The sequence below is a fragment of the Carassius gibelio genome, chromosome A13 (assembly GCF_023724105.1).
Source record: "Carassius gibelio isolate Cgi1373 ecotype wild population from Czech Republic chromosome A13, carGib1.2-hapl.c, whole genome shotgun sequence".
NCBI classification, from domain to species: Eukaryota; Metazoa; Chordata; class Actinopteri; order Cypriniformes; family Cyprinidae; genus Carassius; species Carassius gibelio.
Window position 1 is genome coordinate 17,928,256 of NC_068383.1, and position 27,621 is coordinate 17,955,876.

Consider the following 27,621-nt stretch of genomic DNA (forward strand, 5'->3'; position numbering starts at 1 on the left):
ATGTTTGTGTCCTTCTTTTCCTAAGATATAAGCAAAGAGTGGCATCAGTTCTGCTTAACTGGTGTGTGATCTGTTCTCTGTGTGCTTCCTCTCAGTTTCTGACAGCTGTGCAGATATACAGTTCCTCTCGTTTGACTTCCTCTTAGATGGTCCTTTTATGTGTTTGTGTTCTCATAAGCTCGTTTCAGTCTGGTCTTCTCTCTTTTACAGCCTGCATCTCTTTCAAGCTAGGCTGTTTCAACCTTTCTATTAATCCCGGCTTTAACAGCACGCAGAGCCGTGTGCATGATTGTGTGTGAATGTAACACTGTTGGATGAAACTCCTCTTCTCTTTCTCAGCAACTCCTGCGGGAAATGCAGCAGATGGCCAGCCGACCATTCGCCACCATCAACGTCGCCTTGGAGACGGATGAGGAGCCGCCAGACCTGATTGGTGGAAATGTGAAGGTTAGCGTGACCTTTCGTGTGGTGACATCAGAGCGGCATTAAGAGAGCGTGCAGTTACTGCATATGTTAATGTTGAGTCACTAACTCTGTTCCAAAACCTAGTGAGCTGCATCTCTGTCTGCGACTGCCTTCTAAAACAGTCAGCAACCCAATAAAAATTCATCCGAACCTCTGCAATAGGCAGCAACTCTCTTAGGACGGGACACTCATGTTCTCCTAATGTGACGCACACAAGAAACTTGATTCTTATTATTTGTTTCTCATTAGAACATGTTGCTAAGCTAATGATTTAATGCTCAAATAAGCACCAAAAATAAATGAACCGTACAGAATAGCAAATAACCAGTTTTTGATTAAATGGATAGCGCTGTTACCAATACATACTTCCCACTTTGGTTCAGATTCACAAACTCTTGATTTGATATTCCAGTTATAATTATCCAGTTTGCTTTGCTTTAAAATTCTGTCTCTGCTAACGTTGTAAATTATACAGGGAAGTGTTTCAGAAGCTGCAACGCTCTGTGCACCCTTTGGCATTAGAACCGCCATTGGCTGGTACATTTCTTAACATACCCACTAGACTCGGTAGAAATATATGAATGATATGGAATCTGATTTTCTTCATAAAATGACAGCTTTTTGTAAAGACACATGCATATGTATTGCCACCTGTGCCCACCCACTACTTTCTGCTTAGTTTTAAAGATTTAATAATTCTGAACTAACGCAGTCATTTTGACAAGAAAGGAATATCATATACATGTAGTGCATCAACTCTACATGGTATGTAAGACTCAATTGTTTGTCCTTTTCAATGTGTGAGAGAAACAGTGAGTGTGGCACCTACACACTAGAGTTTATGGTGCGTCAGATACCCTGCACATCCACTGATTTCAATGGGAATAATGCATTTGCTTCGCTATAACGTGACTAACGATTTTTTTAGTCATCTCACATGAAATTGTCACACATGCAAGCAGTGTAGAGGATTCCACTGCTTCTACTTTTCCCGGTGTTAACAATGAATTCTGAGTATTTGTAGACTGATGTTTCACTCTGCATATTCCAAAACCCTGGGTTTACTGGGGCTACACTGGTTGCTTTGTAAATTTGTTTTCAGTCTGTGATACATAGTTCTTTTATTGCATTACATTGAATACGGATTTCAAACTCGCATTCACAACTCAAGTCAAATTTAATTTTCTTTTTCCGCAATGCTTAAGATTCTGCAGAAGCAGCTCTGTGGGGGGGATACTATGCTGAAAAATTGGTGCAGAACGCACTAATAAGGGGAACTTTCTGGGTATATTACAAAAATATTTACATTAAATATTAACAACAGGGCCCAAATGACATAGTTGTTTCCAGAGTTATGTTTCCATGCAGGCTGCATTTTCTGAAAATAGGAATTGAGTAAAAGATCGATCATGGTGTTTTAAGAATTGATATCTAGATAGTTGAAATAAAGACTGTGATTAATTGGAAAATCTATGTTTTACCCAACCCTATAAATGAAACAAGTCTATTGATTTTAAAGTGGTAAATAAAATATGTTTCCCTCAAATCACAGAGTTCTCCAAAATGAATTCTACAATTGCTTTATCTGTGGAGGATACATGTGATACAGTACTACCTGATAACTTGGCTGAAATGAGGTATATAATAATGCAGTGCCGTCTTGTCAGGCAGCTCACTCGGTTTTAGAACAGAACTTCTATGTATCAAGTCTCAGACTAACCCTCTTTGTTTCTGACATTCGGTGGTGCTCAGCAACTTTAAACCATCACTCTTCCAGCGTCTAGTTTTGACAGAGCTTTGTTGAATTCGGTTTCCTTCAGTTTCAAGGCCTGTTGACCCCACTATGAGATTTGCAACCGATAACTACACTACATAGTATTGTGGCTATATTTGATTTCAGCAATTGTTGGTTTGTAATCATTTTGTTTTGCTCGTTGTCCCAACACTCTAATGACAGCCCTAGAGTGACGATCCAATTTAGATGTACCTCTTTCCTACAGTATGTTCTTAAAAGTAATTACATTCCAGCCATTCTTGATAGCAAAAAGCTATGAATCCAGTTATTTCTCTCAAACCTCATAGAAGGACCCCAGAGGGTGTGAAGGTAAAGTAAACAGAGTGATTCACACAGGAGGCTCAGTGGACATCAGAGCATTCAGTGGCCGTCGACATATTCAGTATAAGTCTGCTTTCTCACTCGCTCACTCACACACTCCCAGTCATTCGTTTTCTTTAATTATAAGAGTTAATTAAACAGAACCTGTCTTCTGCTTGCTCAGTCTGGTTGCCTCAGATAATCACCTGAGCCGAAACGTAATGGATACATATATATAAATATATAAATGCATACATAGAGCAGTACGCCCCTCCATACTAATGCCGATGCTCTCAAAGACTGTAATTGAATTTAACTAGGAGTTTCTTCTTTTTGTGTGCTGGAGGCGTAGGTGTGTATGGAGTGAAAGATAAATGCCCCCCCCCCCCCCCCACTCTGAAGTGACAGTGGGGAAAGTGTGAGGAGGAGAGAGATAGAGAGGATTTGATGGGGTGAATTGGCCTCGGTAGGATAAGACGTGGTTTAAAGAGAAGAATATATGAAGAGAAGGAGGGATGAATATGCAAGCGCGCTGTACAGAGGGGGAATGTGTGAATTAGGGGCTGGAGAGCCGCAGTAAGCACGCAAACACTCAGCCATTGTACAGTCTTTTTGATGCTTATGCACTAATACCACACATACACACACAGCACACATTGAGGAAAAATAGCAAGTGTGTGTAAAAAAGAGTTTATGTAAGTCTTGGGACTGAGGGCAAAATCAGAGTGTGAAATGGGTCAAAGCTGGAATATGATTTGTGCGCGTGTTCAAAAACAGAAGGTCATGTGCTTTCAGCCCTGCTCCACACATGCATTAAAAATACTTACCAAAAAATCCAATGGTTTTTGTGCGTGTAGCATGGGATTCTTTGAAGTGCAGCATCTTGGAATACAGCTGTCCTTCCAGTACGCTGGTATAATATACTATCAAAGTAATAAGTTAAAGGTTAATTGAAAAAATAAAAATCTAAATTTTAACTTATTTTGAACTTTCTATTCATGAAAACAATTTCTAAACCATGTATCGTAGTTTTCCGAAATATTAAGCAGCACAACAGTGTTCAACATGAACAGCGGATCAGCATGTTAGTGATTTCTGAAGGATCATGTGACACTGCAGTAAATTCAGCTTTGATATTACATAAGTTACATATTCAAATATATTGAAATAGAAGTTATTTTAAATTGTAGTAATATTACACATTATTACTGTAAATGAGCATAAGAGGCTCAAAAACATCAAAATCTTACTGACCCCAAACTTTTGAATGGTAGTGTAAAATATTCGATTAAAATTCACTCATTTTGCTATGCTGATCATTTTCTCTAGTGTTCTCTGGACCCCCCTGTATAATTTTTGTAACCGTTTCTCTTTTCTTTCACAGTCTGTACCTAAACCCATAGCTTTGGAGCCCTGTTTTGGGAATAAAGCAGCGGTGCTCTCCATCTTTGTTAGATTACCCAGAGGCCCCGGAGGTATTCCTCCTCCAGGACAGTCAGGTGGGTCGGCGAGCCAATGCTTTTGGCCCCCACACTGAGTGCTGAACATTTTTACACTCTCTGCTCCAAAGCCATTATACTAACGGTCGGAAACACCTCTTTGTCTTCCTCTCCTCTCAGGTCTGGCAGTAGCGAGTGCATTAGTGGACGTCTCTCAGCAGATGTGTCTTGGATATAAGGAGAAGTCGGGAGGGTTGCGTAGCCGCAAACAGCAGCCATTGGCACAGCCCTCCACCTGCATCTGACATTTACCCCTCGTCCTCTGACCTCGGACCCCTGCCAGGACTGAGCTTATGGCAGGGTCTCATTCACAGAAGAAGCAGGGGGCCGGACTCTGATTGGAGAAACTGAACCTCTCCTGGTCCAAGCTAAGAGAACACTACAGGAATTGAACTCTTAATGTGACCCTGACTGAGAGGACTAATCCAGGGTCACTTTATAATATTTAACTTATTTCAGTTATTTTATTCCATTTTTACAATCAAGAGGAAGAATCCTTGCACTGCTGCATCTCTATTGAAGGCAACACACACACACACACACTTTCCTTCTGGAGATTTCTTTGGCTGCATGGCTATAAGACAAAAACACATATGCATATACAGTACAGGAAGTCTTTTAGGAGCCACAAATTGCTTTTATTTCTTAATAATTAATCAAATTAATAATGTAGGACTAAGACACTGCGAGTTGGTATGTTTACAAGCGTTTGACTCTACAAGTCATCTGTGACGTCTCTCCCAAGCTTTTCATCTTTTTCCCTTCCTTCCACTCTCTCTTGAATTACCTCCTTTCACGTTCATGTAGTGATCTGAGACATGAGTGTTCATGTTTGCCATAATGATTATGCTGCTTCTGCTTTTATCATTTACTACTTCTCTCTTATCGGAAATCTCAGCCCATTTTTCAGGCACATTGCAAGGAAGGAAGGAATAAAAGGCGACGCAGGCAGGCAGCAGAGTGGAATTAGAGCAAACAAGATACTTGTTTGAGTTCCTCAAAATGTCAGATGTCATTTTGGGCTGGCGAAGGATTATCTGCATACACAAATGCACAAACCTGGACCTGCGTCGGATACCAGGGGTATTCTCCAGGATATGGAGTGGATTGTCTAGTGCAAAGGAAAGGTCAGAGATGGAGTGAGCAAATGTGACATTATGGGATCTAAACTGGTGTAAGTGTGTGTAGCAGCACAGTTATTACATCTCTCATTATCCTGGTGTGCATTAGTGGGTGAGGACATGGCTGTATCCAGACCGCACAGATGACCTGCTCGCCGGTTCTTCGAGTGCTATGAATAAAGGGACACAGGTCACTAGACCAGAACAAATCATTTAGTATTGAGAGCCCAAACATGATGTTATTAATCTGTCCATGATCTCAATGGAAAATTCATGTCCTGTGACACCCATCAAGTGTGAATGTAAGCTGGTCACAGACTGACGACTCATGATCTGTTAGGGCCCAAAAGGGAAAAACGCACACAAAGTGGTCTAATGAAAGGAGCTGGTCTCTCTTCCTTCTGATGGAAGCTAATTCTCACATTACTTTTCTCTGTAAGCCTCAAACAGTACTCCTCACACACCGACCGCGCCATCTATATACAGTCATACTGTAGATACAGATTCTGTAGTTTGTTAATATGTATAATGTAGCAGCGAGTGCACTCGAGTTTTTTTGTACATGGTGATGGAGAGTAATGTGAATGCAGTCTCTGTTGAATGACTTAATGCACTTGATGATGGGTGGAGTATCCCAGGCTTTTGAAATGTGACTGCATTGCAGCTTCTTTTGTATGTAAAATGGCGAATGTCCTGAACAAACTCTAAACTAGATGCCTACTTTAAGAAAAAATAATAAGACCTGGAAATTTAAACCTGACCTTGTAATCATATGTGTACATAAAGAATGCCATAGAACATTTTGTCTATAATTAAACGGTAAAATGAAGATGATTGCCTGTAAATCAATCAGTTTTTTTATGTTGAGTGAAATTATATTGGTCTTTGTTAGCTCATCACCCTTCATATGTTTAATGAGATAACAAGCTGGCTTTTTTTTTTCACACTGTTGAGTAATTTATGTAGCCAAAGAGGAAATGGCACACTTATGGTACCGTGCAGTATCTAATGTACTTTGTTTTATCTTCATTGCATAGTGGCTGTTGTAAGCATTTAAGCTTTTCTCTCACAACAGGACAGATGAAATGCATTTGTTATCTCCTTATTATCAGCAGGCGGATGAGGATAAACAATACCGTGACAACTTCTTCCTCGGCATGAGCGTTTATCCAGTGCCTCTTCAGAGCTTTTCCAAATGGGATTATGAGGGAGCTGTCAAAGTCTCCCCACTCAGATGTATTACAGATACTTTACGTGTTTGACTATTAGCTATTATCACTATTAGTTGTATATTTGCGTTTTATCAAGGAATCCAGAAAGAGAGGGTGAATATTCTTTTCACAAATCCCCTACTTAAAATAGTCATTCTGGCCTGTGGCGGCTCAGAGGTCTTGACCTTCTCGACTGAATGCAATGATTAAAATCGTGCATCATAATATTTGGCAAATTTCTGTTGAATTAATGTTTCATTGTAGTGAACATGTTTCAAGTTTAATTGCTACTGCATGATTTTTCTATTTCCAGAAGAAGAAAAAAGGAACATTCTTTAACATTACAGGACCCATGAAATCATTGTTTGGACTCATGCCGCGAGTACATCATCATGCAAATCACTCCATTTACTCGATTTTTACACAAATTGTAGTGAAGCCTGCATTCATCAAGCTCAGCCGCAAAGTTAATTTAAAATAATTTGGTTGACAGTTTAACGGTTCTGAAGCTTAAAGAGATCATCATTTACTCAACCTCACATTTTTCCAAACTTGTCCAAGTTTCTGTTGAGCACAAAAGATGTTTTGACGATTATTGGTATGTATATAGACACACACAGTCGAGATCAAAATCAGAGAACAATCTATAAATGCTTGATTTTTCCTGAAATATTGTTTATCTTCATCACTCCGAATTTGAAGGAATAGCTGTGGCCATAACACTGTTTGGCAAAATAGTCAAGATATTTCAACAAAAACCTTTATTTTGTTTAATACAGCGTGATCAAATTTAGAGAACAGTAACATTTTGGAGGTTTACAGTTGTCAGAAATTAGTAGGAAGTGTAGAGGCCCTTTTAGCACATCTTTAGCACATCTACGGCCGCAGGACATCACTAGTTTCTCTCACTGCTTGTGTGATCTTAGCCCACTCTTCTTCCACTCTCTTTAATAGTTGAATAACTGTAGTGGGTTTCTTAGCCATCATTTTGTTGCCAAGGATTTTCCAGAGATTTTCAGTAGGGTTTAGATCAGGACTCTGGGCCAGCCATTTCATTATTTCAATGTTCTCAGCGTCAATGAACTGCCTTACCTGTTCTGCAGTGTGACGAGGGCATTGTCTTGCATGAAAATTGCAGGCTGATTGGGAGATGTTTGCGGGGAAGGAACATGTTGCTGAAGGAGATTCTGATAAACATTGGCCATGTAGCTGTAGAAGAGGTCCAACTCCTGCTGCACAAAACATCCCCCAAAGCATGACACTTCCTCCTCCCCCTTTCGCTGACTATATGCACTCGGGGTTCAGTCTTTCCACAGTTTGACGCAGAACATAATGTTTCCCAATTGACCCAAATAAATTTAACTCACTTTCATCAATAAATGAAACTTTGGACCAGGCAGTCATAGCCTAGTGGTTTGAGAGTCAGACTTGAGACCTAAAGGTCGCAGGTCCAAGTCTGTACCGTCAGGAGTTGTAGGTGGGGGAAGTGAAAAACCAGCGCTCTCTTCCACCCTCAATACCACAACTGAGGTGAGAACTTTGAGTAAGGCGCCAAGCCCCCATATGCTCCTCGGGTGCTGCAAATAAAAATGGCTGCTCTCTGCTCCGAGTGTATGTGTACACTTGGATAGGTTAAATTCTGAATATGGGACACCATACTTGGCTCCACATCACATCACTTTTATCCTCCCTCCGCAGAACATGCTCCTCAGAAAAGGTGAGCTTGGATACTGCAGAGTGCTCTTTCAGTCCAATTTCTTTTAAATGTGCCGAGATAGATTCATACCACATTCATCACTGAACTGGCAAGCAATTCCAGCTGCAGTGTTGAACCGATTCCCCATCGAGAGTCTATGCATTGTCATGTCTTCTCATGCATTTGTCTTACATGGACGACAAGCATTTTTGGGAGAGCTGAATGAGCTGAATGTTATTGTAAAGATGCAATTTTCTCAATGGAAAAAAAAAGAAACTCAAATAAAATATTTTCAGCTAAGTGTCCACATCCATGTTGTCGTCCTCCTGAGTCAAGATATCCTTCAGATTTCCTTTGAGCATGTCTTGCGGCAGTATCACAACACTGTTACATGTGGGTGTTTGATTTTGTTTGAGGGTTCAGTCTGAAGGGCATTGTAGGTATGTGTGCTGGCCCAGACGATGTGCATAAGTGAAGATGCAACTACTGCGCTCCAAAATTAAATGAGGGTTACTTCACTCCCTCAGTTACTCATTACCCTCTCAGCTTGAACTGATCGGCAGGTCCCCACACAATCTGCACGCCCAGAACTTGAAGATTCCTGCATTATTACAACATCAGTCGTTCACGAAGCCCCTATATTGCCACTTTTGGCTAATTTGGTAAAATTTGGTAAAGCTTTCATCTCCCTTTAAGAAATAAATATCACACTATTTATCCCAAATCAAACATGTATGCCTTTCTTCTGTGGGGCAAACAAAAATGCATTTAAGTATTGGAAAATCTTCTGACTATTATTTTCCATATAACTATTGTCAATGATAATTATAGCATATTTTACCACATTAAAATCGACCGCTTGGGTTTTCCCCCAAAAAATCAATGCAGATTTTTGCTGGATCATAACAAACTGTATGATCTTACTCACTTCATGTACATATTTGGACACACAAGCATTATTCTGTACATCAGTATCTGGCAGGTTTATTTTTCATGAAATAACAAGTAAAATCCACAATTTCCACCCATTTGAGAGAAATGTCTTGCCCCGTTTTGTGATGCAGGTCACTGATTGGTCAGTAGTCTCTAGAGGTTGTTGGGGTCAACGCATTTACTTTTTTTACTCGCCTTGTTTGTAATCACAGGACAATTGAGAATGAAAAAGCAACACAACTGCAGATGGCGAGTGCTCATAGGATGGGGACGCTGAAAACTGCCGTCAGTCACTTGAGAGAATCAATGGACCCTCATTGTGCTCATTTTGATTGGCTGAGACAAACAGTGAGTAAGGAGATGGGATAAAGCTGCTTGAATTCACATAAACAGGAAGTGTTTCGTTTAACAGGGTTTGTGCTTCTTTTTCTGTTTTGCATAAGCAGTATTTCAGGCACCCATATTCACAGGTGAAGTATACAAGAACTGCTCAGGTGATCATGGCATTCATAAAGACTCAAGAAATAACTCTTCTGCTCTTCATATCCCTGCCATTTTCTTAGCAAACGTGCACTCCACTCCAAGACTGCTGGGAGAAACAGCCTGTGGGATGAACATTTAAACAATACAGCCACATTACAAAAATAAAGACAGTCTCTGTAACCAACTGAAGCTCATGAAAGAGCCCAGTTTCCTTTCTCTTACCACTTGTTCATGTGCTTCTTCAAGCAAACATCACAAAACACACGTACCAACACCGTCCATTCGGAAGAGCTGGGTTCAAATAGATATTCAATTATGGATGATTTGATATTATTTTTGTGGTTGTTGATTTTTGTTGTGAAATGTGTAACATTGTCCACCTGTTGACTACCTTTCAAGCACTTGCTTTGAAGAGAGGGGGGTTGTATTTCATATGGGCACCATCTTAAGTCCAAATTAAGAGAGTGAGACACACAATTATTTAAACCCTTGAAGTCCGTCATTGTGAACACCCAGACAATAAATCACTATGTTGCATTGAGGAATGGAACAGGGTTTCATACATTTAGAGAGTTTGGCAGTTCTTGCGTCCTCTCCGACCGAATTATTGTGATGCGGAAGTCGAAACTCATGAACACACTCACGCTGTCCCAGTTCTGTGGTGCTTTGATTGGTTGCTTGATTTTAAAGTTGGAGAGCCAGCAGCAGGAAGGGGAGGAGCCACATTACCATGGTCAGGTGGGCTGCTCCAGGACTGGCGTCATAGGGATCAGGGGACGGGGGCGTGGAATCCCCCCACAGTCTGTCTCTCTCATTCATCTACAGAAAAAAAAGAGCACATGAGAGCTTTAGATACATGATATGCTGTTGTTTTCATCTGTCTTCTTCCCTTTATTTCATATGTTACTGTTTTATTATCTCATCATTTCCTTTTAGTGCTTTATTCTGTCTTTTACAGGTATCGCAGACAGATACAGCACTAGATGGATGTGTCTCTGATGGAGCAGTGGTGGCTGGGATCTGAAGCATAAATGATGGAAACACAAGCAGCCACAAAAGTGTGTTTAGTTATAAAATACATGAACAGACTTCTCGACTTTTAAAAGGAAGGTAAAGATGCTTCCCAGGTCTTTTGATAAAAGTCTCAACAAGGCTGCATTTATTTTGATTAAAGAACATTAGTATGTTTAGTACGTGAGATATCGTGTGAAATAGTATGTGTATTATCATTACAGTTTTAAATAACTTATATCTATTTTAATACCTTTTAAAATGTGATTTATTCCTGTGATGCAAAGCTGGATTTTCAGCATCATTTTTTTTTTCAGGATTCTTTGATGGATAGAAAATCCAAAATAATATCATTTATATTAAACAGAAATATTGTTATAACATTATAAATGCCTTTACTTGCACTTGCACATAATACTGATCCCAGTAGTATAGGTTACTTTACATGTTTCATCCTCAAAAGGCATGAAACAATATGAAAGAGAAAAGAATGTTTGCCTGAATGTAAATACAGGTTTAGTTGAGAGAATGATTGGCTTCTGAGAGCATGAATCTTTCCATATTGATTATTATGTTAAATAATAATCAATTTTGGCATCATGTTTTTAATCACCACTTAAAGTCCAATGTAAAATCTGGATCCTGATTGAAACCAACTGAGAACCACTGCATTAGAAAATAAGAAAAAGCCAGTCTACAGTAAGGTGGTTTGCTGCTCTTTGCTGGTCTTCCAGTCTTGTCCAGACCATCTGACAAATCCGTAAACCCCTCTTAAACCACAAAACCAGACTAAGCTTGGTTAGGCAGGGAAAAAGACAACATTAATCTTGCCGGCTGGTTTCTTTCATCAGGGAGACTATAACACACATCTATGGCTTTGTTCTGACAGACATGAAAAGCATGTCTGACTCCAATCCATTTAGCTGTTTGCACTCTGAACAGAAAAAAAAAAAAAAAATCCACTGTTTTACAAAACCAAACCATATCCATATGTGATTTGGAATCCAAATAAAATAGAATTTTTTTTTTTCAAATGTGTTACAGTCTGGACAGTCAGAATGGATTTTAAGTCATTTTTGTAACACAATATGTATGCAGTGTCATATACAATGCAAATCAATGTTCGCTCACAAGGAAACACTGACGTGAAGGAATAGGGAACGTGAATGATCGGTTTTGACTGGTTTGAAAATTAGCAGGAACAGCAAGTTAAATGTTCAAAAGGCCTTAGAACACATACTGGCACTCAAACCGACGGGGATAAAGGTCTGTACCTGTGTGGGAATCTGTGGACGCAGGATGTTCTGCTCGGTCTCCATGCCAGAACCAATGGTGGTAGTGGTGGTCTCGGAGCTGGTAACTGAGATCTGCTTGGTGTTGGAGCCCAAAGCTTGGTTTGTCGCAGATTTCAGATCTGTGTCATTCCCAAAAGCTAGGATGGCATTCTCTGTTTGAAAGGAGGGGAGAGAGTCAGATTCACAGGCCTGCCTTTTGCAGATGAACACACCTGGAAGGCAGTCATGCCTCAGTTAGCTTTCTCTTTCAGACATGTCTCTCTTTCAAAATGGGTTTGGACTTCGTCAACATGTTGTCTTACAATAACAACAACAAACCCATTCAGGGGAACCAGAGGGGACTGGCTTATATAGAAGTTATCCAGCATAAATGTTGACAGAACAGCATTCAGGATCATAAACTCCATCATCTGATTCATGCTCTAAATATAGTTTGTTTCTATAGTAGAATATACATCCCTATATTACCAATCAGCTAATCCTGCCCTCCAGAAATATAAAAAAACACTTGCATTTCTTAACGGCTTGGCATTCGTCCTTATTTCTTTGCCCATGTCTTCCATTTTCTTTCTTATCTTTTATTTTCGTTCAGTGTGTTTTCCCTTAGGAAAGACTGAATGCATAAAATGGAGTGTGTACTTGAGTGTGCCTCTGTGCATGTGGGTTTGAAAGAAGTTTGATTACCTCCTGTATCTTCATGTTTAAAGCAAATCTTACCTGTACTAAAACATCTGTGTGTATTCATTTTGAAATATTCTTTACAGTCACCTGTGTACTGGCAAAATTACCTTCGATATTAAAACAAAATACATATTTCCAATCACAATCGACTTCTTTCCCCCTTTTTATTGGCTATATGTAGATTTATAGTGATAGGCCATATGAATGATAATAATCCGAACTGATTCATTTCCATTTGTCTAGTAGGTCACTTGTCTGAAATTACCATGGCGTGAAAGTCGCCTCAATTAAGACACAGCTGTGAGGTCGGCACTGGATATTACTCCATATTTGAGTCCATATTATTTTCTGGCGCTGAGGAAAATATTTTGTGGGGGAAAAAAAGGAAGATTGGATTTATGAATGGTGAACAGTGGTGTGGTTGAGTGAATTTTCTTTTTTAATCGAAACACTAATTGCTTAATCTTTGTGATCTTACAGGGGAGATGAAGCTAGAGAGTGACTTTCACAGAGTACTTTACTGTACAATAGTGCCGCTTTAATATCAATAGTGCAGTGTTATAAATATGTATAATGGATATTGCAGCTCTGTACAATTATCATTTTCTCTGTTCTGTGTTATTTAGTTTTATTTATATACTATTATATTATTTCTTAATATTTTGAATTTGTTTTATTTTAATATTTTGAGTTTAATTATAGTTTTTTTTATGCGCTTTTGTTCTTTTTATTACGTTTTTTTAATATTACTTTAACATAATTATGTAATTAATGTTTCATCCTCATATCATTCCAAACCCACAAGACTAAGACTGAGTTCTTATGGGTTCAGAACAACAAGAGGGCGAGTAATTAATGAGAGAATTTTCATTTTTGGGTGAACTAATGTTATCCCTTTAATCTTATTTTAAATCATATGTAATGGCAACATTTCTAATTTTGATTTGAATTGTTTTCATCTAATGTTTGCATTTTATTTTCAGCTTTTAACAAAACAATTTTAATATTTTAGTTTTAGTTAACAGCGTTTATATATCCAGTGAGGCAGTACAAAATTGACAATACAAAAATTAAACCGCCAGTAATACTGAAAAATGTATAATGAGGAAACCTTGCATTTTACATTTACATTTACATTTAGCAGATGCTTTTATCCAAAGCGACTTACAGTTCATTCAGGCTACACTTTTTGTACTAGTATGTGTGTTCCCTGGGAACTGAACCCACAACCTCTTGCGCTGCTTTTTTTATGTCTGGTAAATTATATCCTACAGGCCTTTAACCTGAAAACTTCTTTAACATCAATTGAAAGGAAATGAATTTACGCATAGCACTGCTCTGTACATACAAGACAGTGTAAATACATCCCTCATGTATTTTGAAAGGCAGGGCAGGTTTACTGTTAGCATTAAGTTTACTGTAAGGAATATAATTTCTGTCAGTAAGTCTTCACCCCAGCCCACCTAAAGCCCTCATTATCTGACATTCATATCATAACAGTCATAACACTTCATGATCATGGGAGTGTTAGCAGTGGAGTAATATGGAGGAGTGTGAATGGTGTGAAGTTGATTAGTCTCTGAATGTTTAGCAAAACACCATGCATTGATACTAATTGAAGCTGCCCACTCGTAGCATTGCTGAATGACTTCTGGGAAACAAACCAATACAGTGGCTACATTCTCACAGGAGCAGAATACATGCTAAACAGATCCCTGTTCATACACCGTTCGTGACAGCCTCATTTTATATCCACAGTGAATTCATTAAAGTATACAATTCAATTATGAGAATGAGTTTGATACTATATGTGAAACAATAGAGTTGACAACTCTTGCTAGACATCTAGCATAAAACATTAAAGCAGACACACCACAGCTCCAGAGACGGGGAAATATTTAATTGTGTTCTCACCACAGGTGACGTTTCGCGCTTAAACGCTCTTCATCAGACATCTAGAATAACAATGCAAGCACTCTTGGAATGGCATTGGACTGGAACTGAAAGATGCGATATAAAATCTTGATATTTATTATACCTCCATGTCATTCTTGTCTAATTTTGAAAATACAGGACAATCTGCAAGTCATATATGTTAGTGAATGCAATGATCAGTTTCAAGCAAAGAGTGTGTGGTCTATGTATACTCTCTGTCTCACACTAGACAGGATAAAAAAGTGGACTTCTAAGTGATCAAGGTGTAAATGGTAGCAGCTAAGTCCTCTCTGACCCCCGCAGGACTTTAGAAGCAACTGAACCTTTGATAAGAGCCACCTCCCATCACTCACTCAGGATGCCGGCCTTTGTCTTTGGATGCTCAGATTTGGACGGAATAGTTTTTGAGCATATTATCTGCCATTAATGTCATGTGATCAATTTCTCAGAAAAATTATTTTATGACAGCACTGACTGGCTGATTTATTCATAATCCCTTCACTAATGACTATCCTGAGCTGTGGCCCAAGCAAAAAAAAAAAAAAAAAGTGCATTTCACTATAAAAAACATTTTAATGGAGATTTTTGTGTCCAGCTTTTGTAGTTCGAGTGTCTAGCAGCGAGGGCTAACAGTCTCTCTTAACCGAGATGTTTTTCTTACATTTGCTGAAATTAGGTGTAAAATTGTAAAAAAAAAAATAAAAAAAAAATGTATCTGTCGTTGGCCTTTAAGAAAGAAAATATTCCATGAGAAACTGTTAATTGACTGCTTCAGAATTTAAATAGCCTATACGCAAACATGAGCACAAAACCCTTCCTAATGTTTTTGTCACTATGGTATTATGAAAGTTTTAGTTACTTTCATTTGAATCAATTCATAAATGAATAAACATTTTGTTATTAGCATTTTACACACACACACACACACACACACTTAGCAGTTACTGCTTACTCACCGCCCAGAGACAGGAAATGAGCCATCACTTTTCCTGCACATTTCTGATCAAAACACTCATCACTCATTCTAGACCGCATTGAGAAGCCTCTTACGATACATAAACTTCACGTGTTTACTACATTAGTGAATCACCCAATCACTTCCATCTAATTGCAGTTCTTCTAGCTGTTGGCCCACTGACTTCAGCTCTTTTTTTAGCAGTCCAACTGAGTGAAGAAATTCTTGTAATACTTGTCCAGTATTTCATAGTTGTCCCAGGGGTACGCTGATGGTTTGGGGGCTGGCGTAGCCAGCAAAACTAGTTCAGTAACAGCTGAGGTGAGGACTAGCCTCAATGGACTCACTTTCAAAAAGCTCTTTCAGCTGTTTCCCTCCATCCTGTGCTACTTCTGTCCTGTGTGCTACTCTCCGGCTGTCTCCGCTCCATTAGTTTTACTGCAGGGAGCCAAATTATGCTCAATTACCAAGACACCAGAGGCTGCGCTTAGGCTTGAATCAGCACACATACACACCGACCCAGCACTCTGGACTGCCCCAAGACCCTCAGATAGAATAGAGAGGGATGCTGGAAACTGGACGCTGCAGTTTTGAAAATGCCGGAAATACCTTCGAGGAGCAAGATCACACTGAAGCGTTTCTAGATCAGAGCTAAAGCTAATCTCCAGGATCTCAGTGGTCAAATGCAGCACCACCCCACCTGTGAAACGGATGTGTTTACATGGTTTGTTTGTTATTAGTGGCTCAGAGATGCAGCGGACCATGAGCAGAGCACACCGCTGAAGATATCCAGTGCTCCTGATGACTGTTAATGCCTCATTACCGACAGGCATTGAAACTTCATAACGAGTTTTCTGTCAGTGCTGCTGAATGCACAATAATAGTGCTGACTGTGAAGAACAGGGATGCAAATACCTCTCTCTGCGGACTCTTGTGTTGCATCACCTGGGTCTATTTTCTATCAATTGGAGTATATGAGTGTGGAACAGTCCCTGCATCCATATATGCACCCTTCTACACACATGCAAAAGGTGAATTGGCTGTATTGATGATACAGCAGATGGACGAAACCCAGATGAAATCCTACTTCTGCTGGGATTCTGAAGCAAGGGAACAATGAACCCCTTTGCTTTCTGATGAGGCCATATTTACTGCATTTGACCCAAGTGGACATGAAGACACAAGTGTGTGTAGAACTTCTGAATATCAGATGAGATTTGTTGAAAGTTTGTAGTTTTGCAAAGCTTTTGAACATTTTGATTTTCAGTTCCTTTGCACATTAAATAAGCTTTGAAACATCTGCTCTGTAGTCAAACAGATGACACAATTTAGGGATTGTGGTGTTTCTAATTAAGTGCTTAAAACAGTTGCAAACAGTTTTTCAAAAAACATATACCATATTTTTTCAGAAAATAAGTTGCACCGGACTATAAGTCACACATAAAACAAACATATATTATAGCAGCATACATTATAAGCATTTATTATAAACACCAAGCCTAAACATTTATTTAAAATGAAACTACCAGTGTGTGGGGAAATGCACTTCACTCGTAAAAATAAAGGTTCTTCATTGGCATCTCTGGTTCCATAAGAACCTTTAACATCTAAGGAACCTTTCAATTAGACAAAATGTTCTTTTTCTTTCTTTCTTTCTTAAAAAAAAAAGTATTTTAAAACCTTTCACTGAACGGTTCTTTGTGGAACCCAGAACGGTTTTCTATGTCAGACTTGGGACAGTCTTCATGCTGTAAGTGTAGGTTTTGGGACAGGCCCAGTATTGTTTTTACAGTTGTTGTATCATGGGTCAAAGGACAATGCCAAACTAGTAGATGTGTGGGAATGACGTGTGGAAATGCTACTACACAAGCTACTTTAGCCAGGAAGTGATGAAACAGGCTATATGCCACTGCACATGATTTCTGTGCCTCCCTCTCATTTCCCCCTCCAAGTGCAAAAGGGACCCTCCAGCAGTGATTGTAATGTTTATTTGTGATATAGGACAGAGGAGAGGTTTTTACTCACTCAAGCAATTGTTGTCATGGAAATGGCTGAGGAAGTGGTTGCACTGATCTCGGAAATTCCCACTAGCCACACAAGAGCACCATGGTCCCACACTGGATGTAGAGTTATCTAGGTAGTTTGGAGTGATAATGCCACCTGCAGGGAGAGATAATGAGAGAAAGAGAGAGTGAGACCGAAATAACACAGAACATAACATCAGTTGAAAACAGAAATCCAAATGCAGTTTAAGTCTACCTGTGTTCCATAAATGCAGCATCCATCTGTCATACCCGAGATATGATTTTCTCGCTACTTGTGACCAACACTCTTCCACCTTCCACCAGCACAAAGACACTTTCACCTTTCTGAAGTTAAATTGTTTGTTGTATTTTAACGCAATCACATTGTGTTATTCTATAAGCCCTTGGCTAAAACGGATATGAAAAGCTCTGTCAATCTTTATCTTGCGTGTGGGTTACATGAGTGCGCTGGAACATTGATTGCAGTGGATATAGGTCCGTACCTCTCAGAGCTCTGTCTTTGTTCAGCAGGGGAGGAAAATGACAGTGCTTTTTCACTGTGTGAGTGAGTGAGTGTTGAAGGTGTAGGCTGAAAGCGGGAAAAGTGGAGGTGCTGCACTCCAGAACTCTATGGTCTGATAGGGACCTGTTTAAACACATTGATTTCTTTTGTCCCAGAACACAAAAGCGCAAAATCTTCACAACCGCTATGGGAAATACTGCCGTAATGACTAACAGCCAGAGTGCTTGGTCTCTCTTTGTCTTTGCCACCTCTGTCTTGCCGTCTTTGACTTATACATTTGTTAATGTCATAAACTCTTTTGTAGGTCTCATTAACAGCAGATCTTATTCACTATTCTGTTAAACATTTGTCATTATTGACAGTCTACCCCACATCCTTGCACACCTTATTGAAGAATATAAAAAAGATTCAAAAGCTTCGGTGCAGGGGAAGACTTTCTGGGTGCTGTCACTTTAATGTTTTTGGCCAAGTCCATTTGTAATCTGAGTTCAGTTTCTTTCCGGTACTAACAACATGTGAGGCTCTAACTGATGACATAAAATTTGCTTGACTGCACGTCCCTGGTCACATTTATTATAGTGAAATGTGTCTTATAGCTGCTTGTCTCCAAATAAATTGCCTTCGAAAAAGCAGCCCACATTGTTTTTCCTGCATCTTTTGCAATACCTTCACAGACAAATGCTGTGAAGCACTGAAACAAAAGGTTTAGTAGAATCGTTGCTTGATTATAGTGGTAAACAGCCGCCAATAGTAGTTATGGTAAAACTTAAGTTAATCATTAATCAGACCCAAAAGTACTCTGGTTCGTACCGAGCCACAGAACCAAAAAACAGAGTTTAGAGGAGGAGAAAAAATTATATGGACTGTATATGCAGCTACATATACCACAAAGCAACATGATTGTGATGTCACAGCAGATGGTGTTTAATTTATCCCCACCTATCACAACTCTAATATATGATATATATTTGAGATTTAATCATAAAATACTTGCTTCCTATAGGATGTTCCAGTTTAACCCATTGCAAGGGTTCTGCCAGTATTTGGCACTTGAGAAATATAAACAATGACATCCATCTGAGTCAGCAAGATGGAGGGAAGTTAGCAAGGGAAGGACACAAAAAAGTGTTTTTAAAATGTTTTTAAGAAAGGTGTGTTGGGGCAGGTTAGAGCTAAACTCTGCAGGACAATGGCCTTCCATTAGCAGAAGTGGACACCCCTGACTTAAAAGCTTAGTTCATTTGGATCCCACTGACTGTCATCGTATAGACAAAAACAACTGAAGCATTCTTCAAAATATCTTCTGTTGTGTTCTGCAGAAGTCATACATGATTGTAATTGTAGTATATGCATCACATGCATTGTTGATAAGGCCCAATAAACCCCCAAAAGCTTGTGTCTCAGTGGTCACCTCTTCTAAGAATTCTACCTGTCGGTGGATAAGATTGTAATGCCAAGCCTGATAAGAATATAATGCCCATAATTCTAATCTACCTGACTGGTGTATGTGATAAGCCGGGGTGGACTAAGTTGCCCAGAGTTCTCACCTATCAGGCCGGTGTACGCAACAAGGCAGGCTCCATAATTTTCTTGCTGGCAGCCGCTGGCAGTGAGCTCGGAGGGTTGGCAGTCGTGCTGGAACTGAGCCCAGCGAGACCTGAGGGAACCAAAACAGCACATCCATCATCCAGCCAGTCAGCAAACCCTCAGAAACATGCAATCGCACAAACACTTTCCTCTATGCCACCTTGCATTATATGTGTCGAAAGGACAGCATACTCTGTTCTGTTTTGTCCTCTTCTGTTCTGTTTAGAAAGATTTTACACCAACACACTCCACTCTATTCTCAGTCATTTTCTCTTTTTTTCAGTCCCCTCCCCACTACATAGACTCTGCACAGTTCCGATTCATTCGTTTTGCTCTCATTTTAATCAGAGACATGACTGCAATTCAGAATTCTGGAGAACTGCCAGATCCTCAGCAGACGGAAACTCAGCCGACAGCGACCATTTATATGCAGCACACATTCTGACAGTACTCTGGTGACCAATCAATCATTTAACCAGGTCAGTCTCAGAGGAATTACCCACATTCCCTGCTGATTTCTTATGCTAACTGGCTGTTGTGGCCGTAAGTGATCTCCTCTTGTGTAATGTGTTGTGTCAGCAGACTGTTTGCTAGCCGTGTGTAAGCATGATGGTTGATCGATGGCAGAGACTGATGAAGTCCTTTGTGTTTGTGATGTGACAAGTGGGAGGCTCAAATATGACCAATCAAACTCTGCTCTGATCCCTGTAGAGTGACTGCAGCTGTACAGACTCATAGTGGGACTCAATGTGTTCAATGGATCTGTGTCTCTCTGTTTGTTCGTAGTGAACAGATAAAGTAACAGGGAGAGTAAATACTTCCTATACTTTTATTATGCTTATGATGTAGTCTTCTGTCTATATAAGCTTGATTTTTCACCAGCTTTGAAGCACCCTTACATCTATGGGATGTAATGGCAAGTTGACTGGTGAGTTATGAGTGAATCTCATGTGAGTTTACATTATTTTAAACACACAAACACACACACACAAACACATACGTACTGTATATATATATATATATATATATATATATATATATATATATATATATATATATATATATATATATAATTATTTGTATTTTTTTTGGAAAGGAACAAAATAACTTTTGTGCACCTTTATATATTGCTCCCTACAGAGCACAGAGCTTCAATCTTCAGGCCCTTCAAAAGAGCTTGATTGTATTTATAGCAGTCGTTTTCACACAATACCCACTTGCACACATAGTCGGCCTCGCAAACTCGAAGTTGAGCCAGGCAATTGGGTTTTTCCCTTTCTTCATACGAGCATGCAGGCACAATGGTCTGGCGTCGTCTCTCTGCGCATGCCGTGTCAGAGCACGGACAGAAGAGTAGCTCATGCGTGTAGTCGGGTGGCACGCGGTCAAAGAACTTCCTCAGTGCTTTGCTGCAGCGTGCTCTGTTGCAGGGCCCGGCTCGTGCTGATGGGGCGATGCACGCCGACACATACTCCGTGCGTAGTTTCTGACACGTCTCATCGACATTACAGGCCTTGGCAGCATCCAAACAACGGTTCACTGTTGTCATACCCACCTCAGACTCTGAAAGGAAGGAGAGAGAGAAGGCTTGTGATTTCAGAGTGTAAAGAGATTAGCATGTTAGTTACACTTGCCTACTTTGGAGTACAAACAAAAAGGTAGTTGGAGTGGCTGCAGTCGCTGTCCAGTGCTGAAACTGAAGTCTGTATTCAAGATATCACTGAATTCCAAACCACAATCGCCAGATATGGCATTATTTACCAACCAACATAACATTATTTGTACACAAAGCCAAAATAATGCAATGCACCAACTCCATCTCATATGAAACTGTAATTATTTTGCGAGAGCTATCTCCTTTATCTCTTTCTCTCTTTTGTCTTATTTATTTCCTTCCTTTCTTTTTCTTCTATCCTTTCCTGCTTTCTTTTCCTCTTCTTTTCCATTTCCCAAACCAAGCCATCAATTGGGCATAAGCAAATTGTCCCTCCCTCCCTTCCTTTCTTTCTTGCCTTCTCTCTTTGCTTCATTACTTTGCTTCTTTTATTGGTTTCCTTTTTTCCTGTCTTTCTTTGCTTCCTTCCTTGTTTTTCTTTTCTTCTTTCTTTTCCCCTTCTATTCCATTTTCAAAACTTAAACGTCAGTAGGGCATAAGCAGATTGTATAAAAATGTACAAATGCAACTAATTACTAATTAGCCACTAATTTGTATAAAATGCAATCAAAGTTACAAATCACCACGAGAGTGTATTAAATCATTTACAAAAGCCTTCCAATTTAATAACTAGTCATCTTTTATATTGCCTAATCAATAAGCCAAGGGAAGATATAAGTTTAGTCCCAGACTGTGAATTTTCACAGCGGCCTTGTCCAGCTGTCAGAGCGGCATGCGTTTTGGAGGTGTGCTCTTGCTCATTGTACTAATGAGGGTTGAGGTTCATACAGAACGTCTCTTTCTCTCATGTCCTAATGAAGGTTTGAGTTTGTCTGCTCTAAGAGGATGTGAGTCTGGGGGACCTGTGTGCTGCTAATGAGTAGAGCTTGAGTGAGAATGAAAGTTGAATGAGTCTGGTCTCTATCTCAGAGCAGGTCCCAACTGAGACTGGCTGCTGCTTCATTTTTCATATCAGACTAATGTTGGCCGCAGAGACCCTGCCAGTATTTCACTGCCATAGAGCTCGCTTTCTCTCTCTCTCTCTTCCCCCATGAGCTGTAGAATTTTTTAACCACTGCCCTCTTCACTGTCATCTTTTTCTTCTTCTTGACCTCTATATCAATGTTCGTATCAAAGTATAAATAATCATTCTTTGCTTTTCTTCAGTTTGTTTCCTTCCTTCATGTTTCCTTTTTATTTTGTTACTTCTTCATTTATTCTTTCTCTACTTTCTTTCCCCCTTCATTTCTTTATTTTTCATTCCTTCACTTGCTTGTTTCCTTCCTTTCTTTTTTCTTCCCTTATTTCTTATTTCCCTTCTTTCTTTTTACCTTTTTAATTAAATGTTTCCATCCCTTATCCTTCCCTTCCTTCCTTACTTCTATGGCTTTTTTGCTTTTTCTTCCCTCTTTCCTTCCTTCCTTCATTCTTTTATTTCTTACTTTACTTTCTATATTTCCTTCATTTGCTTGCTTCCTTTTCCCCCCTTATTCATTTCCATTCATCTGTCCCTCTGACCATGCTTTGTTGTTTCCTTCCTTCCTTCCCCGTTTTGGACCTGCAGTCGCAAAAGCACGATCACCTCGTTTTTTAAGTTTACATCTAGGCACGTTGAGTGGATCATAAGATCTCATAATTCTAGAAGGGGTGTATGGATGAAGCAGGTCTGTCAGGTATTGAGGGGCCAAATTGTTGAGGGCTTTATGCACACATAGAAGAATTTTAAAATAAACTATATATTTGTTGGGTAACCAATGCAATGCTGATAAATTAAGAGGTATACTAGTGGAGGATGGATGACCAATACGAACACTAAAACATCTGTTGGTCAGGTAGAACTGTGCCACACAGACAGATGTCTCAAAATGCTCCAAATTTAAGCATTTATAAATTAAAGTTTAAACTTACAAGTATATTTAACTTGGTAAAACTGGTTAGGTTTACAAGGAATCTTTAAGTAAATGTCAAAGTCATGATCCCATTGGTCCCATCATGGACTTGGGCATGAATAATTAATTCACTGTTTTTTAAAGTTCTATTTACACTGTTTTATGGTTGCTTTTGTTATTAGGTTTAGTAGGTTGCTGTTTTGTGACATTTGGAGATAATTTCTACTCAAAATAACCCATTCATACTCAAACACTATCCACTTATTGTTACTGTCACTGTGTATTGTGTACCAAGTCTTAAGGACCCTGTGTTCATTTCATGAATAACTTTGAGTAAACATATTATCTTAAAAAGGATTACAAGCCATCTACTTGCTTACTTACTGTGCTAAATTGTTTGAGAAAAGTTTACAAACCATGACTGAGTGAAATGTACTTGAATATTGCAGAGTAAACTTAAAATAAGTAGAAATTACTTATTAAACTCTTACTGACTGTTAAATTTACATTTCCTTTTACATTATGCTAATTTTACATAACTTAGTTAAGTAGATTCTACTTAATTCCATACTTACATTTTACTTAAAAAATTTGTGTGCAATTATTTTTTCTGTTTCACATCTTACTTTCATTCTTCTGTTCCTTCTTCCATGCTTGTTTGTTTCTCTTCTTTATTCATTATCTTTAACCATTATTTTTCTTTGCTGTCTTTCTATTTCTTTCTTTCTTTCATATTCAAGGAATTCTGCTCAAAATCTGTTTCAGCGAGATTACTTTCTCATACATCATTAATGGATTTTGCAAGCTTGTAATCAAAACCAATATTCTGGACCCTAGTGCTCATTATATTGCTGTAAACGGAGATTCTAGATGTACTGTAAGTACATCTGAGTTTGTTAGGACCAATCAAACTATTATTACAGGCCTTAGACTTCAGACATATACACTTACACTCTTAAATATATTTCTAAAATGAAATATGTACTGTATCTTTCAAAGAAAATCTGTATTTTTCAAGGTTAATATACAGTAATTCATCCAGTAAAATACACTGAAAGCCTTATGCCATATGAAGGAGATATGAATGAACAAACACAGAAAAAAAAAAAGAACAAAAGTACTTGTTTGGATAAGTGGAGGTCCTTTTAATTTGAGTCTGTAATACTGAAAGAATAGTCTGTTACAAAGTCATTATAATGTTAAGAATTAATTTATCACTTATATAATAAATTATATAAAGGGGAAGTCGTGGCCTAATGGTTAGAGGGTTAGACTCCCAATCAAAGGGTTGTGGGTTCTAGTCTCGAGCCGGACGGAATTGTGGGTGGGGGTAGTGCATGTACAGCTCTCTCTCCACCTTCAATACCACGACTTAGGTGCCCTTGAGCAAGGCATCGAACCCCCAACTGCTCCCCGGGCGCCGCTGCATAAATGGCTGCCCACTGCTCTGGGTGTGTGCTCACAGTGTGTGTGTGTGTGTGTTCACTGCTCTGTGTGTGTGCATTTCGGATGGGTTAAATGCAGAGCACAAATTCTGAGTATGGGTCACCATACTTGGCTGAATGTCACTTCACTTATATTTTTAATATAATATACTATATATATATATATATATATACAGTGGGGCTCGAAAGTTTCGAATTTTTTCCCAGTTTTGTCTTTTTACTATAATTTTTTCTGTGTGCATCTCTCCCACTTTTCTGTAGCCTCCTCTTTCTAACTTTGACACTTTTGTTGATCTTTGTTGTCTCTTCTGAGCCAGTTTGTTAAACGCTCACAGTGTTTGAGAGTAGAAAGCAGCCATCATTAAAAGTCATGCATGAATGACCGACATTACTTTCATTACTTTGAGGAAATCATTCTCTGTCCTATCCCCAAGAGTTTAAATGTTATTTTACGTGCGTCTGCTTGGACTCAAGTGTGTCTATGAGTGTGTGTGCACAAGAGAGATGATGAGTAAATGGATCATTATGTGCTGCCCTCAGGGTCCATAAAATTCAGCTCATGCCTTAAGCACCCCATAAACTAAGGCTGACAAACTGACAGTTTTAGTCTTGTGGCTCCTCCAAAAATAAGTTTCTAAACTAGGTACAGCTCTATTTTGAGTGAACGTAATGAGATGGGAGAGAGATGAGAAAGTGATGAGCGAAAACCTTGATTAGGAAATGAAATTCTGAGATAAATCGTCTGACTGTTTAAACTTTGTTAGGTCTGTCTGAGAGTCTTTGGCCCACATCGAAATGTTTGTTCTGCTCATGACAGGTCCCTGATGCATGCCTTTTTTTTTGTAGGAAATGCAGTTTATCATCAACGGTGCAGATGAATGCCAACTATGTTATATCCAAGTACTGTACATTAAACAAAGCATCATGTTTTGCCATTGTAAGCTATTTAGCTCTGCCCTATTAATAACTCTTCACTGCTAATGCTTGGCATAGAAGTGACAAAACACATCGTGATCAGTTCCAAATATCAATTCCAACACCATAGTACATAATCGGCATAGTTTGTCTGTGCAAATCACTGACCTGCAGCAATGGAGGCCAGGCGAACATAATCAAAGCCTCGCTCGACAGGCTCATAGGGGTAATTCTCCACCAGGCTCAGCCCTGTAAATGCACACACAAACAGGGTTTTTTGTGGCTATGGAAACAGAGTATTTTTGTGTGTGTGTGTCAGTGAATTAATGAGATTGTCACAGGTAAAAGTTCAGTTTGAAGTAATGCTTCTATAATACTAAACTGGCTAGGATATTAAAATGCAGCGTCTAATTAGCATCTATTGAAGTGGTTTCCAGGGACTGCGTGGGCGCAGGTATTAGAACTTGTAATTGCACCATTGCGCGAGCGAGTGCTTTGTATGTGACAAAGGAAAATTATGAATATGGATTTGCTCACCGTGCAGCACGGACTGCTTGAGACTCCAGTAGATGCTAAGACAGTTTTTCTCTCTCTTCATACCCCGTTTGCACTGGCATCGGTGTAGGGGACTGGACAGCAGGGCCGTCACTGCGTTCTCACAGTGGTTGCGTGCACCCGGTCCCAGCTTCACACTTCCACCGCCTGCAACACACTGCCGCAGCGTTCTCAAGCGTGGGCTGCATGCCTCGTCGCTGGAGCATGAATCCCCCGCAGTCAGACAGTCCCACCGGCCCCCGGACACCAGCCGTGACACCCCTGCACAGATCATTTACAGTACATACAGATGTGTCATTAACACTTTACAACATTAGTTAATGATAGTTGCATGTAAAGGGATGGTTCACCTGAAAATGTCTTAAACTTCTTTACCCTGAAATTATTCCAACCCTGTGTGAGTTTCTTTCTTCTGCTGAACACAAAAGATATTTTAAAGAATGTTTGTAACCAAGTAGGAGATGGTAATTGTTGACTTGAACAGTATGGAAGTCAAGAACAAATGACTACCATCAACTGGTGGGTTACCAACATTCTCCAAAATATCCTCTTTTGTGTTCAAGAGTGAGTAAATGACAACAGAATTTTCATTTTTGTGTTAACTATCCCTTTACCTGACATTATTACACTGCTTTCTTACATTTTTGATTCTGATTGGTCTGTCGCAACATTCTGAGGTCTGAATTAATATAATAATATATTAATAAAACTGTCATCTTCTTGTTGCCAGGATGACAGGAGTTTATTCTGTCATAACAGCTGGCTCTTTGTACATTTTCCCTTACTTAACTAACGATTACATTTGTCACAGTATTTATTAATTATCAGCTGTTCATTGTTAGTCATGTTAGCTCAAGTCCATTGAATATTGATGATTGTTATTTTAATTACGTATTTGTAAATTAGTAAATGAACATTAAGATTATTAAATGCTTTATAAGTATTTTTTTATTGTTAGTTCAGGTAACCTAATGTAAACAAATGTAACTGTTACTGATCCGTCATTTATAATAAACTACATTTATAACACACAACATTTTTTGCTGTAAACAAAAAGTAATATTAGGACTTCTATATGTGGGCGACTAAAGTAATAATTTAAACAGCTTAACCTACAGTATGTAAACCCCATCCACTTTCCCTTTTCACAGTCACGCCACTTGTTTTCAGAGCAAGCAGCAATATGTGGAGGAATGAATGACAAACAAAATGAGCACCAGAGTTGTTCATCAATAGACAGTGCATGAACTACTGCATAGAGCTTGTAGAGTGTTTGATATATGCAGCAAATCTATAATGAGATCTTAAATATCATGATCTCAACACAGTTTAAAGGAGCTGAATGCAATAATGGTCTTAAACTCAAACGGCCAACCCACAAACTGCCCATCGTCTATGCTATGATACACACAAAACTGGCAAGCATATGACAAGTTTAGGTTTTTCCACACCAGTCTATGATTGAACCTGCACCAGGAGCTGCTGATACAGTTCTCAGCCATTTTTGAGTCTTTTCTGTATACACTTGTACAACTATCTGTTTTGGTTCAGCAACCAAATTGGTCAGAAGGAAACTGCAATGGACTGCAAGCATCGCCGAGAAGATTACTGGTGCTCCACTGCCAACCCTCCAAGACCTGTACATCTCT

General features: G+C 39.2%; 2 protein-coding genes across 3 annotated transcripts in view; one reads left to right on the forward strand and one right to left on the reverse strand.

The window, feature by feature from the left end:
* LOC128026355 (attractin) overlaps positions 1-6,009 on the forward strand; it is a 49,406-nt gene extending 43,397 nt beyond the window's left edge. Inside the window, exons 27-29 of one of the 2 annotated variants that reach the window (XM_052613414.1) lie at positions 340-447; positions 3,945-4,059; positions 4,180-6,009. In XM_052613414.1, coding sequence (XP_052469374.1) covers positions 340-447; positions 3,945-4,059; positions 4,180-4,304 — 348 coding nt within the window. In that variant the 3' untranslated portion in view covers positions 4,305-6,009. The remainder of the gene's footprint in view (positions 1-339; positions 448-3,944; positions 4,060-4,179) is intronic. The other variant, XM_052613415.1, reaches the window with a different exon arrangement.
* Positions 6,010-7,165: 1,156 nt separating this feature from the next.
* The window catches only part of LOC128026363 (GDNF family receptor alpha-4), an 89,335-nt gene continuing 68,879 nt past the window's right edge, over positions 7,166-27,621 (reverse strand). The window contains exons 2-8 of the mRNA XM_052613438.1: positions 25,955-26,233; positions 25,586-25,666; positions 20,732-21,077; positions 19,475-19,584; positions 17,406-17,540; positions 11,789-11,961; positions 7,166-10,322 (exon numbers count right to left, since the gene is read on the reverse strand). Of these exons, the coding sequence (XP_052469398.1) occupies positions 10,188-10,322; positions 11,789-11,961; positions 17,406-17,540; positions 19,475-19,584; positions 20,732-21,077; positions 25,586-25,666; positions 25,955-26,233 (1,259 nt within the window). The 3' untranslated portion in view covers positions 7,166-10,187. The remainder of the gene's footprint in view (positions 10,323-11,788; positions 11,962-17,405; positions 17,541-19,474; positions 19,585-20,731; positions 21,078-25,585; positions 25,667-25,954; positions 26,234-27,621) is intronic.